Source organism: Musa acuminata, chromosome BXJ1-1 (genome assembly GCF_036884655.1).
Source record: "Musa acuminata AAA Group cultivar baxijiao chromosome BXJ1-1, Cavendish_Baxijiao_AAA, whole genome shotgun sequence".
Lineage (NCBI taxonomy): Eukaryota > Viridiplantae > Streptophyta > Magnoliopsida > Zingiberales > Musaceae > Musa > Musa acuminata.
The window spans coordinates 7,060,712-7,076,269 of NC_088327.1; the positions used below are offsets into that span (position 1 = coordinate 7,060,712).

A 15,558-nucleotide genomic window follows, 5' to 3' on the forward strand; every position below is an offset into this window, starting at 1 on the left:
AATCAATGATCCATAGCTGATTAAACTGAACTGTTCTTTGAGATGCATTATTCGCAAGAATATGATATTTAAACCCGATACAACCGAAAATACAATGATCGATCACCTAGCATTGTTGGTGAAGGCTGTCATCCCAATGAGGCAGAAATCTTCCTAAGTAGGTTGAAGGAAGCATATCGACACACAAAAGCTTATGCTGCCTTCTAACTTTCCAAACCAGGAGCGCCTACAGTCAATTCGCCTTTCACCAGGGCAGTCCAAGGCACAACAGTCAGTGGGATTCTTGACAGCATTTATGAGTGACAATTTGACAAACTTGCCAAAATGATGGATCTACAACACGATGAGAAGAACTCATGCAACCAAGACGAACCATGTTATATAATTCATGTGGTCGCAGGCACTGATATCTATCATGGTCATCGATAATAGAACAGAGACCAAAATGATTTACAGTAATGCTGCTGAATTAACTCCCTGAAGCAACCTTTCTGCCATACTTGGAGAACACACCGGTTAGTATCGTCTTCTCCTTGATTTTTAACCTGAAACATTTATAAACATATTCAATATGTAGACTGGACATTGTGATTCCTATAAACAAAAGAAATTTGGTTAGCAATTATAGAGATGTACCTGGCCACTGAACCAGGTAAGCTCGGTTTTGAAGCCTTCACTAAGTATGTCTTGACTGCCTTCTTTTTTGAAGATGTCCTTTTCTGCTGTTTCTGCATTGGAGGCACAGAATTATTCAGGCCTGAATTTTTTATCATTGTCTTGCTTTCATTATCCACATTATCTGTAACCGGGATGTTAAGATGTTCTCTCTCTTCGAAATGTGTCAACAGACTCTCCTTTTTTCTCTTGGGTGACGTTGCTGCTTCAGACTCGTCTATTACTTTTGTACCAACAGCTACATCATCAAATGCCCTCTCTTGGACGTCGGATGTTATCATATCTCCTGCCTCTCTGGAATTTGGTTGAGTAAACCCCAGGGCATCATCATCGCATTGCTCCGAGGAGTTGGAAGTACCATGCGGGCTTATGACATCACAGGCAATCTGTTTCTCCACTTTACCAAAACACACACTTCTCCTGGAATATACTTGTACAAACCTGAGACAAAGAAGGATGGATATGCTTACTCTATTGTCATTAAAAGAGTGGAGAGGTCGAGTAATTATGTCATACTAGGACTCCTTTGAAAGCATGCACCCAAAGTTATCAAATGAAAAAGGTCAAGAGGGACTAAACATGAAATAGTGATATTTTAGGACTAAGCCGGAATAATCATCAGAATGCAAGAAGGAACTATTTGGATCATCCCAATAGTAAAAGGAAAATACAAAATTATCTCTTATTTATTTAAAGGGCTTCTTGGATCTTGTATTTGACACAGTAAAATTATAAAGACAAAAGCATACCTACTAGCAGCATCCTCAGATGCAAAGTCCACGAATGCAAAACCCTTGCAGATCGGCTCACGAGTTTTTTGGTTCCCAATAACTGCAGGACTTATACTAACAAGATCAGGAAACCCTTGGAAAGCACGCTGCAAATCTCTATGTATGTTCTTCTTCCTGGGAAGGTTCCGGACACGCACACGAAAACCACATGGAACTTCATCTGCTGCTGCAAATCCCCATTGCAATATATCAATATGAGCTTCAAAGGCAAACAAAAGGTGATGAACATAGAGAGATTGGAACCCTCTTGTAGTTCCTATTCTCTATTAAGTTTCTCTTACATATAAGTTTAAGAAGGAACACCATGATGATAAATTTTTCAGGAAGTAACTAAGTAGAATTTAGCATAAGAAAGTTGTGTGTATATGACAAAGAAACCAGGTAACTAATGTAGAAACATCACATGAAAGGTAAGTAGGACTGTAGGAGGATGTGTGAATTGGTCAAGTCATATTCAACTTGGGCAAAAGCAAAGCGCCCTCTGATGCTCTAAGAGTAGTATTATTATATCTCTTTGCCAATTACACCAAAGCAAACAATCCAGTAAAGAAGTGCATATAGAGAGGATGTGTGAAGGTAAGCAAATTAACACTGATGCCTTGTTCACTACATGAATTGGAAATCCTTTTGATGTTAAACTTTAACGTACATTGAACAAAAGCAATTTAAATTGAGATAACAGACAACTCGGACTTGCAAACAAGTATTGATAAGGCATATTTTGGTCCCCAGATGAGTCACCACCGACGTCACACGCCACGTCCCAACCAGTGTCAAAATCCGGCGCGGCACGTCATCAGAACCCCGTGACACACATCAAGCCAGGTTTCGTATCGAGACACTATGCGACACGACTATCCCGAGGGCTCGGGGCGGTGCCGTCTAACGCCGCTCATGCATCCCCTAAAACAGCTCGTCAGAAAAGCCGTCCCATCCCACAAAGGTTAGCAGCCACACCAAACCGAGGTGCAACCAATCCTCGCACAATAGTATATAAACCTCTGGTCGATGCCCGGCCAGGGGGAGAAAAACTCGATATAAAAAATACTCCACTGACTTGCTCGTCGGAAGGGCCAAAGTCGGGAAACACTCGACGAAGGCCATTTTGCAGGAAGGCGGACACCCCCGAGCAGCAAGCGTCTCGACCCAAGAGATACCTTCCATCGCACAAGGGAGAGCAATGAGCCGGCTCGGATCCCGACCAACGCCGACCAACATTCCTTCCCGAGGGTGTAACCACCTCATCATCCTACTCACTACGCAAGAAGCTCCCGACGTCGACCCGCGGACCTAACCGTGCTGACTCATCAACCACGGTACTTTTGTTCACTAACAAGTATCAAGATACATATGAAGCAAAGAGTTGAAATGCCACCAAAGGATGATGCAACTAAAATTAGGGGGGCTTTTTTTACTAGATTTTCTTGGATTGGAGGGGAATAAGCATCAAATCGAGGGTTCTGGATTTAGACGAAGTACATCGAACAAAAGAAATTTAAATTGAGATAACAGGTAACTTGGACTTGAAGACAAGTATCGAGATATATCTAAAACAAAGGGTACGGGTTGAGATGTTAGAAAGGATGACGCAACTAAAATTAGGGTTATTTGCTTGCTTTGCTTGGATTGGAGAGGAATAAGCATGAAATCGAGAGTTTTGGATTTAGACCAAGTGTTGTCCTTTGTTAATTGCTTTACTAAATTGTTCGATTGAGTGAAACTACATGGAGATTCCAAGAAACATCACCAACCGCGAAGCTGAAGCAAGAAGCACAGGAAATCGCAGTCGTACCCTTCGGTAACGGTTCTTGCTTTGCCTTGGCTGTGCCATCGCTCTTCGCGGGCTCGTTCTTGAGTTTATTGGCGCTGGCGAGCAGGACTTTCCTGCTCCGCTCCATCTCCTCCCACAGCTCATCCTCCAATCTGGTGTCGTACGTCCTCCCCTCTCCGAACCCGGCCGGCTTGTTACGGAGCCACTGCCTCATCTCTTGAAACGGCATCGCCGCTTCATCCCCGTCCTCCTCCTCCTCCTCTTCCTCAGCCCCCTCCACCGACGCGTCATCTTCGTCCTCTGCTCCACTCTGCCGCCCCCGCCGCTGCCTCGAAGCGGAGAGCGGGAGCCAATGCCCTCTCCGCCGCTGGGAGGAGAGGGGAGGAGCGGCGGTGACGCGGCTGCCAAAGAGCAGCGGGTTGAGAGAGAGCACAGGCAAAGAGATGGAAGGGCGGCGGCGGCGGAGGAGATGGGGAATGGCTGTAGCGAGGGAGCCGGCTCCCGTGCTCGTCATCCTTCCCCTCCCGATGGATCAGCCTCTCAATCTCTACTCTCACAAGCAAAACGAATCGTTGAGACCTCCTAAAAGATAATTGGTTGGTTATTAATATCGTTCTTATTTTAATTTTAATTCTGAAGCCTCATATAACTAACTCTTCGTTCCGTTCCAAAATAATAGGTAATATTTATTAATTAATGGGCAAATTTCCCTATTTTTTTACTTTCTTTTTGTAAAGCAACTCATTTTTTAACTACATCAAAATATATACAATGACTACATCAAAATATAACTACATCAACTTATAGATATTATTAATCATAGTAATTAGTGGGTTAAAGTATTTGTGTGAATATGATGTGGTAGTAAGGCTATCTGATTGAATGCTAATGACTGCTGCTAATTGCTATCTTTCGAAGTAATATGTTAATTGAGATGTACAAGGCTTAATCTAAAGTTAGTGGTTTCTTTTCAGGTTTAATTGACTAATGGCAACAGTGAAGAGGGATCCAAGCAAAACCTCAATACCCATCACAAATGGTTATTATCATGGTAGATAGTTCTCTCAAAACACTAAATTAAAATGAAACACTCGACTCACGGGATGAGAAGTCTATCCAACATCCCATGTGGTAACAAGTGGATCATGGTGTCAAACATCTTGCTTGAGATTAACCAATAGATTTATAGATATTAGAATACCAATGATTAAGTTTAAACAAACTTCAGTTAGGAAATCCCTAAAATAACCCTACTTAGAAGACCAGTATAACTATTAAACTGTAGATAAAGCCACAAAATAACATTTTGACGCAAAAGGTAGGGCGCATTCTCTTGCATCTGACACAAATGATGCAAGTGTTAGTATGATTGAAACCCATCAACCCTGTGAACTAAAGAACAAGAAGCAAAAAAAAAAAAAATGGGGAGAATGGAGAAAAGCTGTAGAGAATTTACTTGTCACTCCTGTAACTGGTCATTCTTATGAAGTTCTGTTATATCTTCAGTAACAAGTTTGATGGCCACCAAGCAATATGTGATCACCTTGGATTGCTCTATGTCACAGATTCAGTAAAAGTACCAGCTTATTGTCTTGATTCAAGCTGTGGAAAGAGAGTTAGCAGTAATGAAGCAATTAGCTTCCAATAAAAGTAATTCAAAGCTTAACCTTCAGAACTTTCCATAACAAGATTCAATAATCATTAAGAGAGTAGTAAAACAAACAGTGGAACACAAAATAGCATAATGCAAAGAAATTTAGACTTAATGAGGCAAGCGAAGAGAAAGCAGATCAGATGCAGCAGCAAGTTTCTGGCTGTTGTTACAACTAGATTAATAGATGGCAAGATGTAGTAATCTGAGGCTAACCTTCAAAATTTCCATTACCAAGATTCAATAATCATTAAGACAACATAAAAGCAAAAGGGGAAGCTAGCGAACAGAAAGCAGATCAGCAGCAACAGCAAGTTTCTGGTTATTGTGACACTATCATTAGAAGGATGAGAAGATCTAGTAATCTAAGTAGCCAGCTTCTCCCATTTGAGAGGCTTAACCACCTCCCAGGTAAAGTCTGGGTCATCCCTGCCGAAGTGACCATATGCTGCTGTCTTGAGGAACCTGCCGTTGCCACCCCGCTTCAGGTCAAGGTTATTGGTGATCATCCCAGGCCTGAAGTCAAAGTTCTCCTTCACAATCTTCAGGATCTCCTTATCGGGAATCTTGCCAGTGCCATAGGTGTCAACAAAGACAGACAGTGGCTCAGGAACACCGATGGCATAGGAGATTTGGACGATACAGCGGCGGGCAAGTCCATTTGCCACAATGCTCTTAGCTGCCTGCCTAGCTATGTAGGCACCGCTGCGGTCAACCTTGGTTGGGTCCTTGCCAGAGAAGGCACCACCACCATGGGCTCCCCAGCCACCATAGGTGTCGATGATGATCTTGCGTCCGGTAAGCCCAGCATCACCATGAGGTCCACCGATGACAAATCGACCAGATGGATTGAGATGGAAGATGGTTTTCTCATCGAGGTACTGCTCAGGTACGACTGGTTTGATGACATGCTCCTTCAGGTCAGCGGCAATCTCATCATTGGTGACAGTCTCATCGTGCTGGGTGGAAATGAGGATGGTGTGCACACGAATGGGAACCATGGCACCATGGTCATTGTGGTACTCAACTGTAACCTGGGTCTTACCATCAGGTCTCAACCAGGGGCAAGTTCCATTTTTTCGGACCTCAGTGAGGCGTGCACCAAGCTTTGTAGCGAGGACATGGCTGAGAGGCATCAGCTCGGGTGTCTCATCTGTTGCATAGCCAAACATGTGCCCCTGGTCACCTGCACCAATCTCTTCAGGGTGCTTGGTGAAGTGGCCATGAACACCCTGGGCAATGTCAGGAGACTGCTGCTCAATATTTACGAGCACCTTGCAGTGGTCAGCATCAAGGCCAACATCATCAGATGTGAACCCAATGGAACGGCAGGTGTCACGGACAATTTTCTCATAGTCAATGTTGCCCTTGGTGGTGATCTCACCAAATACCATGACCATGTTGGTCTTGGTGCATGTCTCACAGGCAACCTTGCTGTCAGGGTCCTGCTCAAGGCAGGCATCAAGAACTGCATCAGAGATCTGGTCACACAGCTTGTCCGGGTGCCCCTCATTGACAGATTCAGAGGTGAAAAGGAAGGTGTCCTCCATTTAACCTGAAGTTGGATCAACATAGAATTAGAATGTATCAAATTAGTGTGAGAGATGAATACCAAAGCCAACTACATAAATTCACATACAACAAAGAGGCATTACTTAAACACAGTTGAGATGGTGAAATAATTATTGTACAATATATCAAGACCATCAGAATCCACATACTCTCAACTGAAGAAAAAAATGATGTAACCTTCAAAAGTAGCAATATTGGGAAAATGTTTTGCCACCGATAGAAGCAGAAACCCCAAATCAAAGTCTAAAATCATGAGAAACTATTCTCAGGTGGGAGGATAGATGAGGTGTTTGCCAGAGTTGCACAGTACAACAAAAAGAGGGGGGAAAGGTGCATTATGCTTTATAAAATCATGAGAAAGAGAGAGGAAAGGAAGTATGATCCAGGAAGCAAGTAAAAGAGTTGCATGCTAGAGACAACACAGAATCTAACAACATGAGTCATCTAATAATGAAAACATTAAATGCACATCTTAAAGATTTAATTGGGTAATCAATTATCTCAAAAGTTTAAGCCATTAAAAAAAGATCCAATATATGCTTTAACATCCCATCTCATGAACAAGTATCGACAATAAAACTATATGGCACAACCTCGAATGAAATATGATATCCTACGAATATTTATTGATTAAGCATCGGGAAAGAGGGACATATGCTAGTTTCAAACTCATGACTTTCTCCAATATCATTATAAAGATTTAAATGAGTGACCAGTAATCCCAGCTAAAGCTGTTAGGAAAGAAAATACATGGTTTAAAATCACAAAACACAATAAATTCTTCACCAACATTAAATATTTCACTAGTATGTCACAAGGATCTAGTAGAAGATGATTCCAAAAACAAAAACCTATAAAGATCTGAAGGAATGATGCTGACCCGATGCCAATCAGATAGAACAGATCAGGAAAATAGACATACTAAAACTTTTTGATCCAACTATATATTTTTGCCAATACACCAACAATTTAGACAGAAAGGTTAAAGCGGATTGAACATGAACAATAGATATGACACAAGAAAATCTAATAATTTCTTCCTAAGATTTTTTATGGGAGTTAATAACCTGGACTGAATCAGTCAGAACAAAAAGAAACTATCTATCGGCAACCTTTTTTTACAATTGACAACTTCTTTGCTATTAGCAACCCCTTGAAAAATAATAAAATATAATTTTATCATTTACAGCTCCTCAAACTGCTAATCTTAACCTTTCTTTTCCTACAACCCTCCCCTCCCCTCCTCCACCTCCTCCCCCATTTGCCTCCCCGTACTCCTCCCCCCTCCACCTCCCCCTACTCCTTCTCCTTCTTCCCCTGCCCTTCATAAAATAATCCACATGTTTTAGATTCTTAACATCATATATAATTGCATTTATTTTCTAAAAATGTTTATTATGTTTACGGTCTAACAAATCGATATACCAGTTCAACCACACCCAGATCAGGTCAATATCCAGTCTCATTCTGATAACCACAAGCAAAGCAGAGATAGCATACACCGACTACCATGCACATCCAAACGAAAAGATCTAAGGCTGACAGCTTCAAGATGGAGAGAAACCACCACTCTTCATTTGATATCAAACCAGTTGTAAGCACAGAAAAGAACAACCAGTTCTTTCTACTCCCAAACCACGCATATAGAAGCCGAGACGGCATCAATCAATGTCAGACCTTAGTCTGCAAGCAAAAAACCAGTAGTTCTGGAAAGGAAAAGAAACGTCTCGTTCAAAACCACGAGAACCAACAAATCAACTGAAAAGCAATCGATGATCCACAGGAACTCGGACAGATCCTCCCAGATCTGGCCGCAGAACCACTACAATCGAGACCTTCGGATCTAAGCCTCGAAATCCCACCGAGACCTCGAGAGATCAACACCAATAAGTACAGAAACAGAAGAAAACATGGAGCCGGAGGGAGATTGCTCACCAGAGCGGTGGGATCCGACGCTGGTTTGAGGTCGCTCAGGCCCGGGGTTTGAACGCAGTGGACTCGCCTGCTTCGTCCCCGACACCTATTTAAAGATGCGATGGGGTCCGTGATCGGATCTCGACCGTCCGATTGGATTCCTTTGGGTCACGGGGTCCCAGAACCACCACGTTTCACGATGAGGATCGCAAGGCGAAGGTGTTGTTGGAGGTGTTGTTGGAAAAGATAAAAAGCGTTGTTTTTGTTTAGAAACAAACTTTATTTATCATCTTTCTCTCTCTTTTTTTAAAGGAACAAAATGATTTGTTTGTTCCACCATTTTCTTTTTAAATTTGAAGAATTATTATTCGGATTCTCCAAGTGAAGTGATCGAGTTGGTTACATCACTAGACTAATTATTTAGGAATAAAATTAGTACAAATATATAATACAATAAATAAGAGTTCTAAGTCAGCATCCTAAGATTCAATCCAATCCAAGGTGTCTCTAAAGGAAAAGATATATAATAACTTCTGAATTAGTTCCACCAAAATTTTACTCGTGTCTTTAAAGATAAAGTGTCCTTTCAGAATTGTTCATCCTAATTTTGGAGCAACCTTCTATAAATTTTCTATATAAAAAAATAATATATTGGTGAGTGAATTGGTTACACCATCAGAATAATTATATAGATATAGTATGAGTAAGAGTATATAATTCGGTAAATAAGAGTTTTGAACAAGGATCCCACTATCAACAATCAACAGTTGGGCAATCCTATATGATTTTTCCGTATAAAGCATCTTGTATTATTTTATACAGAACATAATAATACCAACAAAAAAAATCATGTATCCAAGATTGAGTTGGGAGGATTTAACTTGATAGCTCTCAGCGGGTAGTCTTAGGTTAATCTGATCTTACATGACAAAGAATTCCTTTTCATGAGATTTATGCATGAATAAAAAAGATGTTTTTCTTACGACAAGGGGAAGGTTCAGCAAAGCAGTAATAGTATTATTGCATTAACAACCCTTTATGCCTCTAAATTTTGAAGTACAATCTTTCACTCAATGCACCACCAAATCATCATGAGATCGGGAACAAAAGGGAGACGGAAGAAAGATTAAAGGAAGACTATGTTCATGCAGCAGACATGATGCAATCAATAGCTTGTTTGCAGATCCCTGTCATTGTAGCCTCTGGCCCATAAACCTGCACGCAAACTTAAAAGATCAGTGTATAATTTAATTTAGATCTATACTACGATTATTTCTATAACTCTTGAGAGAGTATCACAGTACCATTTGTCTGCAACCATTCAAATTTGCAAAGTCTCTTATTATTAAGAGATCCCATAAATTGAGATCATGTTTCATCTCCTGACTTAAACTTTTAGATGCGAATGGCAAAGATCAAAAAAAAATTAGGACCAACAAGAAGTATGTATGGCTAGGGCAAGAAAATAGCTATATATATGGCTGAGGGTATTTGTATGCTTTTATCTAGGTGTTTCACCAGATCTAAACCAACGCAGTTGTATGGTTTGTTTCTGGTGTGCCATGGTGCCAGTTGGATTTATAATCAGTTGGCATCAATCAGAAATGTTTTGTGATTGTTGTTAATCATGAATAAATTTGTTTGATGAAAAAACTATATATGTATGATCCAAATGACTCGTGAGAAAAGCTTAAAACTTAGTTTTTGGCCATCAGAATGTTTGCAATTTAATAGTTGCAGTTTGTTACCTCAAGAGGAATCCCAATTTCATCACCTAGAGACCTCATTTTTGCAAGACCAGTCTGATAATTTGGACCACCTCGTCTAACATAAATGTGCACCCTTGCAGCCTTTAGCTTGGCCTCCTGCGGATAAATAGTATAGCTTGTAAATCATCTGAGAATTGTTTAAAGAAGCTGCAATTCATTAAGTCAACCAACCTTCTCTCTCAGAGCCCGAATGATACCATTAAAAGTTGTGGCAACATCAGTAAAGTTGGCTATACCCCCTCCAATGAGAAGCGCTCTCTTGCGGCCATCAGGGTCGGCGGTTGCACACTAGAAAGTACAAAAAGAAACCTCATTGCCTGTATTTATGCTACCTCTTCTAAAGCAGTAGTCTGAGAAAGAAAGCCAATAAGTTCATACATCAAGAACAACTCTAGCATACTGCAAGACCTCCTCCTCGTTTGGAGCACCACTGTACTCTGCATAGTTTCCAAGCTCCAATGCATAACCCAGATCTCCAACCTAGTGTACATTATATCAGACTTGTCAGCAGATTTTGTATGCCAGTGTTTTGTGAATGCCATCCCTTTCGGAATTGCATATCTTTTGCACTTTGATAAGATGTAGATGTTCTGATCTGGTATGGATGTTGCGATAGTGTAAGCAAAACAAATATTACTTACTGTATCAGCATATATGACACTAGCACCACCACCTGCCACCATGGTCCAAATGCGTCCTTTGGGATTTAAAATGGTGAACTTTAATGAGGCACTAGTCTGAAATGAAACATGTTCGCATGATAAATGAATGCTTTAGGTATAGGACATGGGTACATGAGTAATTAAACCAAAGAAAAGGAGGAAATAAAACCAATCGACCACATGGAAGAAAAGATATTTGAAAAAAAATTGTTATTTGTGAAATTTTGGGAAGAATTGCATTTTGGAAAATATTTGTGGTGTTCACCAGCATATTCTTTTACAAAATAAAAAAGAAAAGTATTCCACACTATAACCACACAAGAAACAATACATTTTTCAAACAGAAGAAACTAGTACCAGCAAAAATCATGGATCAATTGAAACCCTCTGAGCTATGTTCCTTTCCATTGGGCTGGTACACAAACATGTCCAATAAACTTCTTAGAATAGACACCTGATCCTAACTTTGACTCAGAAAAAACAGTGACAGTTGAATGTTTAAAAGCAACACCCTGCTTGATATATAACTTTTTGCAGATTAAAAAAATAAATCATCAAAGGAATTTGATCTGCAAGCAACAAACAGATCGCGATAATAACAATATAGAAGTTCATTGGTTCAAACAAAGTTGCAGACAATAATCTACATGGATATGCCGCAATGCTATTTTCACATGTTAAAATCTTTCCTAAAGGTAAGAAACCATGGAAAAGCTTGGATGCAGAGATAGAGAAACTGATGTCATATCCTCCCTCTCTCAACAATTTTGTTGATTACGTCAGAAGGATACAGGACATAAAAATTTATAAGGAACATCGCAGTCCTGTTAATATTAACATTTCATTGTCCTCTTGATCGCAAGAATGATAGACAAAGAATATAAGAGGAATAATGCAACTTTCTTTGTGACCATGGTCATCAACAGTATTCAGTGAATTTGAATGGATAATATTGAACATGTCTTGTCATAGCATGAATGTAGGAAGTTAGAAAGTTGGACCCTAAAAATAAAAGGTATGAGGCCATGAGCAAATCTAAGGTACACTAGTGCACAAATTCACTTGAATAGTATAAAAACTGAATTAAGTGGGGAGTTATCTGCTAATTATGGATTAAACTGGAACTTGCATTTTGGTGTATCCTATTTTGTTGTTTGTCATTCAACCAAGTTCAGATATTCACTTTATGTCACTTATAATGCCAATCCAAACAAACAAGCATGTTAAATTTGCTGTCATTAACTTTTATCAACATATATCTAACTATTTTCTAATTCATAACACATCCCTCAAGCTCATATAAATATCCAGCATTTTCCATGTTCGTAGGCTATAATGTTTGTACTCAGAGCAGAAGGTGTAGAAGGATTCTGTAATTCAAAAAAAAAAATGCTGCTTGTTTTTTTAGTGTTTACCTACACTATGTGAAACATGACATGGTAAAAATGCAAACTTCGCTACCTTTTCATCAAGTTCATGGATATAGCTTTCTGCGGGGCTCAAGACTCTGCCAAAAGGGAGTGGGAATTCTATGTTACCCCACCTGCAAAACATAACAAAATGAAGAACATAAAGTGATCAAGAGATAGATGTCAGAGATAGTCTTGGCATCAGCAAACTTGAAGCCTAACACCCAATACATACTTGTTGAAATTCTTAAAAGCAGCAGTGTCGTCCAGTTCTCCTCGCATATCCAATGGATATGGTTGTTCATTTACGAAGGTAAATGGGTTCATTTCGATAAAACTGAAGTCCAAGTCTGCGATAGGCACACTCAATTAATCCCATGCCACCAAATATATTAAGATAAAAGCAAATATGAGTGTTCCAAATAAGAAAAACATTATATATCTGTTTCGGGTAAGAAAGATATGTTTTTTGAAGAGAATTCTCTCCATGTTTGTTCAATGGCAATTCTATAGATAGAGGTGATTGGAAAATAGGGCTAATTACATATTAATCATTGTAGTTAGACCTCCTTAGCATTCTGATCCTTAAACTTAAAAAATTTATATTGGAATCCTTAAAACTATAAAGGTGAAACATCTAGGTCCATTTACCCTAACGTCATCGGTTTTACCAACGGAAACACGAAAATAATGGGCAAAAAAATAATTTCAATGTTTCAGTTGGTGGTGACGGACAGTGGCGACACTAGGGGCCACGGGTGGCTACTATGGATAAGGAGAGCGGCGACGAGGGATGGGAGCCGCTCTGCATATGCGTCGACACCGATGTAGTTGTCGAGCAACGAAAGGATCGCTCTACATATGCATCGCCGCCAATGCAGATGTCGAGCAGCCCTTTCGCTGCTCGACAACTTTGTCGACGCAGACGCAGTGAGCGACCCTTTCACCGCTCTGCATCGGCATCGATGTCGATGTAGTTGCCCAACGGTGAAAGGGCTAGTCGACATCTGCATCGGCAGCCCTTTTGTCGCTCGACAACTGTGTCAACGCCGACGCAGATGTAAAGCGGTGAAAGGGCTGCTCAGCAACTGCATCAGCATCAACGTAGATACAGAGCGACCCTCATCTCTCACTGTTGCTCTCTTCATCCATAGCAGTCACTCGCGACCCCCCAACGGCGTCATTGTTTGCCACCACCGACGTCGTCCATCACAACCAACTGAAACATTAAAATTATTTTTTCGCCTATTGTTTTTATGTTTCCGCTGATAAAACTGACAGCGTTAGGGTAAATAGACCTAGATGTTTCACTTTCATAACTATAGAGATTTCAATGTAATTTTTTTAAGTACAGAGACTAAAATGCTAAGGAGGTTTAACTACAGAGAGTAATCTATAATTAGCCTTAAAAAATACCATAGTTAGTTCCCTTCAATTCATTGACAATTTTATAGACACAGCTAGTAGTTTGTATGTGCTAATTAATCAGCAAATCAAAAAGAAGTGGCATATGTTCCTCATATAATTCTGAGAATATAAAAATATCATCATAAGATTTGTCCTACAAGTATGTCTTCAAACATACCTTGGAACACAGCAAACACACCTCTTATGAAGTCTCCTATTTTTCCTCTAACCTGAGCCATAATCGCAATGAGTTAGCAAGCTGCCAAACTAAAGAAGGCTGAACCATATCAACACTGCTTAGACAGTACAAACTTATAGACAATCAAGAGGTATGTCGATAATATATGTATTTAAGGATCAGGTAGCTGAATCCCATATGTAATGTCCACAAATGAAAGCTAGAAATGATGCCGAGTGCAGAAAGGCAATCGTACCTCGAGAGGAAGAGTTGCGATCAGTGGAGCACATGCCTCAGATGTCATCGGCTTTTCAGTAGGAAGAAATATGGTCTTAACCTTGTCCCAGTTGTCCTCAATTTCAATGCCTCCGCACTCTGAAAAGCTGATGGAGCAGCCAAGCCTCTCGGAGACGATAGAGAGGTAGTACTCTTGGTCATGAGGGACAAATGGCTCGACTATAAATGTAGTGATCGGTGCCTTACATCCTCCCATCTCAACCTACACGCCACCGGAATTGCTTACATTTTAGCGCAGTACAATTTGGAAATCAACAAAAGGATCCAACTTCGATGATAAAACCTCCACTCCAAAGCGTTTCTTGACAAACTCTGCAACCTCGGCCAGATCCAAGTTGAGAGACACCATACCACTCTTGCCGCGCTTCCCGAACAGCATGTCGGGCTTCACGACTAGTTTCATGGACGAGAGCCATGGTTCCTGGTTCACCAACTCCGTGAAGTCCGTCGATTGCGTCACCTTATTCAACCAAACAACAGACTCAAAGCATTCATCACCACAATAAGTTGACTTCCACATGATGATGATACTGGTGAACTCAAACGAACAACTCCCAAGAATTAGCGATCTAGAATTCAACGAACCGGCGAAAGAAAACCACTAGTAGATGATAAATAAGGTCGCGTTAAACTGTTAATTCCGACTTCGACGCGCGCAATAAAATAAAAAAAAGGATAAGCTCGTGCTTCAGTTTCGAGGAAGAAAGGGATCCGAGGATTCGCGAGCCCAAGAAACATGTCGGATCCCAAGGAAAGAAACGAACGAACAAACGAAGGGGAGAGAACAAGGTCCAAAAAGGGAAAACCTCGAGAACGAGATCGACATCGGAAGCCGTGAGTAGTAGGGAAGGAGGAGCTCACCTGGGCGGAGCAGAGCTGGAGATCGATGGCGGCGAGCCGCTTGAGGTGCTGCTTGAGGAGGCGCTTCGAATCGTACTCCCGGATCTTCTTCCTCGCCATCGCTTCAAAACGACTGCTTCGGTCGGTCGACGGACGAAGATGGATTCGGAGCTCGGAGTCGGAGAGCAGAGCGATCGCCGCGGCTGCGAAGCTGCGGACAGTTCCAATTTATGGCCGGTCGAAGACCAATAGAACGAGGACGACCGCGCAAGATTCCACCAGCGGCGGGATCGCTGTCGTTGGTTCGCAGAATTCACGAATCTAAAAGCACCGCATGTGCGATATTCCCGCGGCTGTAGTGACGCCCCACGTGTTGCTACCGTGTAAGCACCGGTGGGAGGTGCGTCCCGAGCTAGCTTGCGTCGGCCACAATTTAATAGCTTATCTGCCTTTTAAAGAGCGTTTAATTTTATTTTATGCGAGCAGTTACTCGCAAACATGTTGTTGGTGTACAGCAGTGGTAAGTGGCGCAAAATTCTGTACCTCTGCAGTCACCGTGTAGCCCGACGAACTCGTCCTCCATGATGATTCTGCTTGGCTGCAGTGAAGAGGTCGAAAATGA

At 41.1% G+C, this 15,558-nt stretch overlaps 3 protein-coding genes across 4 annotated transcripts; all 3 read right to left on the bottom strand.

Moving 5' to 3' along the window:
- Nucleotides 1-354: 354 nt before the first annotated feature.
- On the bottom strand, nt 355-3,818 carry LOC135639615 (DNA polymerase epsilon subunit C-like). 2 transcript variants are annotated; one of them, XM_065153531.1, is made up of 4 exons: nt 3,259-3,818; nt 1,425-1,629; nt 637-1,116; nt 355-545 (listed from the first exon to the last, which is right to left on the bottom strand). In XM_065153531.1, the coding sequence occupies exons 1-4, from the start codon at nt 3,749-3,751 to the stop codon at nt 470-472; spliced, it is 1,254 nt and encodes a 417-aa protein (XP_065009603.1). In that variant the 5' UTR covers nt 3,752-3,818; the 3' UTR covers nt 355-469. The 2 variants fall into 2 exon arrangements, with proteins under 2 accessions (XP_065009603.1, XP_065009551.1); XM_065153479.1 differs by having other exon boundaries at nt 1,425-1,632; nt 3,259-3,817.
- A 1,276-nt stretch (nt 3,819-5,094) lies between these two features.
- LOC135639715 (S-adenosylmethionine synthase 5-like) lies at nt 5,095-8,552 on the bottom strand. The gene is made up of 2 exons (XM_065153611.1): nt 8,396-8,552; nt 5,095-6,443 (listed from the first exon to the last, which is right to left on the bottom strand). The coding sequence occupies exon 2, from the start codon at nt 6,436-6,438 to the stop codon at nt 5,254-5,256; it is 1,185 nt and encodes a 394-aa protein (XP_065009683.1). The 5' UTR covers nt 6,439-6,443; nt 8,396-8,552; the 3' UTR covers nt 5,095-5,253.
- Nucleotides 8,553-9,370: 818 nt separating this feature from the next.
- On the bottom strand, nt 9,371-15,239 carry LOC103984457 (ATP-citrate synthase alpha chain protein 2). The gene is made up of 11 exons (XM_009401949.3): nt 14,958-15,239; nt 14,380-14,556; nt 14,056-14,298; nt 13,800-13,851; nt 12,450-12,564; nt 12,267-12,348; nt 10,785-10,880; nt 10,522-10,623; nt 10,315-10,431; nt 10,123-10,239; nt 9,371-9,589 (listed from the first exon to the last, which is right to left on the bottom strand). The coding sequence occupies exons 1-11, from the start codon at nt 15,054-15,056 to the stop codon at nt 9,518-9,520; spliced, it is 1,272 nt and encodes a 423-aa protein (XP_009400224.2). The 5' UTR covers nt 15,057-15,239; the 3' UTR covers nt 9,371-9,517.
- Nucleotides 15,240-15,558: the final 319 nt, after the last annotated feature.